Source organism: Miscanthus floridulus, chromosome 1 (assembly GCF_019320115.1).
Source record: "Miscanthus floridulus cultivar M001 chromosome 1, ASM1932011v1, whole genome shotgun sequence".
Lineage (NCBI taxonomy): Eukaryota > Viridiplantae > Streptophyta > Magnoliopsida > Poales > Poaceae > Miscanthus > Miscanthus floridulus.
In genome coordinates this window covers 142,760,937-142,765,367 of record NC_089580.1, presented here as the reverse complement: position 1 = coordinate 142,765,367, position 4,431 = coordinate 142,760,937, and the positions used below count along the sequence as shown (strand labels likewise).

The window sequence follows — 4,431 nt, the reverse complement described above, 5'->3', positions numbered from 1 at the left end:
ATGGGGGAGACCTTGTCTTTCGCGCCTCGGAAAGCGATCAAATCGCAGGTCCTGGCCGACTTTGTAGCCGAGTGGACCGACACACAGCTGCCACCCGTTCAAATCCAATCAGAATGCTGGACCATGTACTTCGACGGGTCTCTGATGAAGACTGGGGCCGGCGCGGGCCTGCTCCTAGGTCTCGCCCCTTGGAATACACATGCGCTACATGATCCGGCTTCACTTCGCCGCCTCCAACAATGTCGCCGAATACGAGGCCCTCGTCAACGGCCTGCAAATCGCCATCGAACTTGGAATACGACGTCTCGACGTACGGGGTGATTCGCAGCTCGTCGTCGATCAGGTGATGAAAGAGTCAAGCTGCCACGACCCCAAAATGAAGGCGTACTGCGCGATGGTACGTCGTCTGGAGAACAAGTTCGACGGTCTCGAACTCAACCACGTTGCACGAAAGTTCAACGAGGCCGCGGACGAACTGGCAAAGATGGCGTCGGCACGGACCCCGGCCCCTCCAAACGTCTTCGCCAGAGACCTCCACAAGCCATCCGTCGACTACGCCTCGGCGACGGAAGAGGACCCATCGGCCGAGCCCACCGCAGGGCCCGAGGCCGCCTCTGCCGCCGAGACCCCGCCAGCCGAGCCCGAGGCCATGGCGATTGACGCAGAGCCCCCCAAGGCCGACCAAGGAACGGACTGGCGAGTCCCTCTCCTTGATCGCCTCGTCCGAGGAGAGCTTCCTGCTGACAGAACCGAGGCCCGACGGCTTGCGCGACGCGCCAAGACTTACGTCCTCTGCGACGGCGAGTTATATAGGCGCAGCCCATCTGGTATTCTCCAACGATGCATCACCATCGAGGCTGGCCAATCCTTACTTCGGGACTTACACGCGGGAGTCTGCGGGCACCACGCGGCGCCTCGGACGCTCGTGGGTAACGCCTTCCGCCAAGGTTTCTATTGGCCAACAGCGGTGGCCGACGCCACAAAGCTAGTACGCACCTGCGAGGGATGCCAGTACTACGCTCGGCAGACGCACCTCCCGGCCCAAGCCCTCCAAACCATCCCCATCACATGGCCATTCGCTGTGTGGGGGCTGGACATGGTTGGGCCTCTGCAGAAGGCACCCGGGGGCTATACCCATCTGCTGGTAGCTATCGACAAATTTTCCAAATGGATCGAGGCTCGTCCGATCGCTCAGATCAAATCCGAGCAAGCGGTGCTGTTCTTTACGGATATCACCCACAGGTTCGGGGTTCCTAACACCATCATCACTGACAATGGGACACAATTCACCGGTCGCAAGTTCCTAACGTTCTGCGACGACCACCACATCCGGGTGGCCTGGTCGGCCGTAGGGCACCCAAGGACGAATGGCCAAGTAGAGCGTGCCAACGGCATGATCCTACAAGGCCTTAAGCCAAGAATATTCAACCAGTTGAAGAAGTTTGGCAAGAAATGGCTTGCCGAACTCCCGTCAGTCATCTGGAGCCTAAGAAATACCCCGAGCCGAGCCACGGGATTCACACCGTTCTTCCTGGTCTATGGAGCCGAGGCCATCCTCCCCACTGACTTAGAATACGGCTCCCCGAGGCTACAGGCGTACAACGAGCAAAGCAACCGCACTGCCCGCGAAGACGCCCTCGACCAACTGGAGGAAGCCCGCGACGTCGCGCTGCTACACTCAGCCAGGTACCAACAAGCCCTACGACGCTACCAAGCCCGGCGCGTCCAAAGCCGGGACCTGAAGGTGGGCGACCTGGTGCTGAGACTGAGGCAGAGCAACAAGGGCCGCCACAAGCTGACCCCACCCTGGGAAGGGCCGTATATCGTCGCTCAAGTGCTGAAGCCCGGGACCTACAAGTTAGCCAACGAGAAGGGCGAAATCTTCACCAACGCTTGGAACATAGAACAGCTACGTCGTTTCTACCCTTAAATTTCCAAACGTTGTTTACATTGTTCCTCGAAATACAATAAAGAAGCGTTCTTTAGTTGTTATAATCTTTCGAGGAACCCCCTTATAGACAAATCGATTGTATAGAACCTAAGGACCGAAAGATCGTCTCAAAGGCGAAAAGGCCGGCCGAGCCGTGAGAACGGCCTATGCCTCTGGGCTACGGCAGCTCCCTCACCACCGTTTCGCCCAAAGGACAGCTTAGGCTCCGAGGAAGTTCTTTGCAGAGAGGTTGTCTATCGATAGGGGCTCGACGTCACTATAACGCAATAAGGGAGACTCGGCTCTGCCTCTGCAAAGTCGAGCCTCCCTCGGGGGCTAAAAAGGGGGAACCCCCCTAAGTCCCGGACACCCTTTCTTAACCGTTTTCCGAAAATTTCCACGCCAAACTCTCTCGCACTCCGACGGGATCTTCGCAAGAAACCCAGAGACCAAAAGCTTGTCTGGAGGCCAAAGGGCCGGCCGAGTCGTGAGAACGGCCTACGCCTCTGGGCTACGGCAGCTCCCTCACCACCCTTCGCCGAAGGACGGCTTAGGTTCCGAGGGATTTCTTCGCGATCGAGACAGAGGGCACGGACTTAGAAATAGAATGGAAAACGGTTAAGAAACACACATACGCAAATATTTTAAGGGCCTCGACGGCCACAAAAACGTCACGATTCGGCAACTAACCCAATCCGGTTACATGGCCCCTTTTGGCCCAGGTCAAAGCTCAAGGATCGGCGGCTGGCGCGGGAGGGACCACCTCTTCTTCAAATAGCTTGGCCAACGCAGTGCCAGGCGCCTCGGCCGCCTCCAACAGCCTCACGACCTCTGCATCAGCCTCCTCGTCATCTTCTGGCAACACATAGCCGTCGCTGACAGCCTCGAGGTTGATGGCGTAGTGCGAGGAGATGACGGCCAGGGCACGCTTGACACCCGTGTGCAACGCCCCTCGGAGTCTCTCGCGGACGTGGCCGCTCAACGCGATCAGGCGGCTCCCAAGGGAGCTAGCTGATTGGACCTCCTCGGCGTCCAGAGCCTCGCAGGCGGACCGGACAGCGCTGCGCAGCGCCTCGTGCTCCCGGACCTCGACATCCAGCGCTGCTTGCGCCGCGACGGAGGCCTCAGCCGCCTGGGAGGCTTCTTTCTCCAGACCTACGTCGCAACAAGGGGACAGGAGTCAAGCGCGAACCAGGACAAGAAGAGCAAACAGAGCGAGGAACATGGTTCAGCGGAACTTACCCTCGGCCTTGCTCTTCCAGGCTGAGACCTCGACCCGAGAGGCCTCGGCCGCCTGGGTAGCCTCTGCCAAGGCGACTTTCGTCGCCTGATGCTCGCTCTGCTCCGCACCCAGCTGCCCGGCTGTTTCCTTAGCAGAGGCCGTCGCCTCTTGGGCCCGAAGCCTGAAGGAGTCTCGCTCCTCCTCCAGTTCCTTGATCTTGGCCACCAGAGGGGCGGACTGCTCCTTAGCCGTGGCCAACTCCGCCTGAATATCAGCACAACGAAGGCGGAGGTCCTCCACTTCCGCACTCCGTGCCGACAATAGCCCCTGGGCATCGGCAAGCAGGCCCTTTTGGCGCCGGAGCTGGTCCCAGATATCCCTCTCATTTCGCAGGAACACCGACTTCCCAAGGGATCGGGCCTCGAGCTCCTAAGGAGGCAAAACAAAAAACACACGTCAAACACTGCGTGGGGGCTCGGAGAAAAAACAACGCGGCACGAGAGGGGAAAGTACTTACCCGCGTGACACCGGGCAAGTCCTGACCAATAATAGTCATCGCTGTCTGCAGCGACCGCACTGCCAGTTGGCGGTACTGCTCGAGGGTACCCCAATGCCCCCCCTCTGCGGTATCTTCAAGGGCGAACACGGGCTCCCCCTCGGGGTCAGCCCGGTTCCGCCAGAAAACACGCGGGAAGTTCCACCCGCGAGGCTCGGGCCGTAGCCGGACAAGAGCCGAACTCCCCTCGGCGGGATCTGGGACTGGTTGCTCCGCGGTACTGACCGCCTCGACGTCCGCCGCCTCCTTCCCTCGGGAGGAATCATCAGACGAGATTGTCTGAACCAGGGGCGGCGCCAAAACTTGCTCCGTCTCCATCGCCTCGGCCTCGACGGACCCGGGGGCTCTGGCCTCCGCCATCTCTACCTCGATGGCCCCGGCATCCACCGCCCTGACGTTGGAGGCCTCGGGGGCTCCGGCCTCGCCCTCAATGGCCTCGGCAATAGCAGACGCCTCAGCCTCCTTTTCCTGGGCAGCCGCCTCCCCCGAAACGGCCTCGCCCGACGCCGCGCCGCGTCGCACGCCAGCCTGCGCCTCCGCTGCCTGATGGGCGGAGGAGCTAACGTTCACCTTGAGCGCCTTACGGGGCGCCAAGGGAGGGTCTCCCACCAGAAGCGTCTGGCTGGAAGAAAAGACACTCCCAAGGTCAGCATGCAACCAAGGGGCAAACAAGAAGCGGACTCCACCAGGGAAGACGCTTACCGCGAACGGGGATGCAACCGC

General features: G+C 60.4%; 1 protein-coding gene across 1 annotated transcript; it reads left to right on the top strand.

Moving 5' to 3' along the window:
- Positions 1-310: 310 nt before the first annotated feature.
- LOC136496244 (uncharacterized) lies at positions 311-4,431 on the top strand. The gene is made up of 2 exons (XM_066491913.1): positions 311-1,098; positions 1,285-4,431. The coding sequence occupies exons 1-2, from the start codon at positions 347-349 to the stop codon at positions 1,928-1,930; spliced, it is 1,398 nt and encodes a 465-aa protein (XP_066348010.1). The 5' UTR covers positions 311-346; the 3' UTR covers positions 1,931-4,431.

Bases quoted from the DNA above. Each gene is read 5' to 3' on its own strand.
- LOC136496244 (XM_066491913.1), top strand. From the start codon at position 347: ATGAAAGAGTCAAGCTGCCACGACCCCAAAATGAAGGCGTACTGCGCG. The intron at 1,099-1,284 runs GGTTGGGCCTCT...CAATGGGACACA, and splicing joins GCTGTGTGGGGGCTGGACAT to ATTCACCGGTCGCAAGTTCC.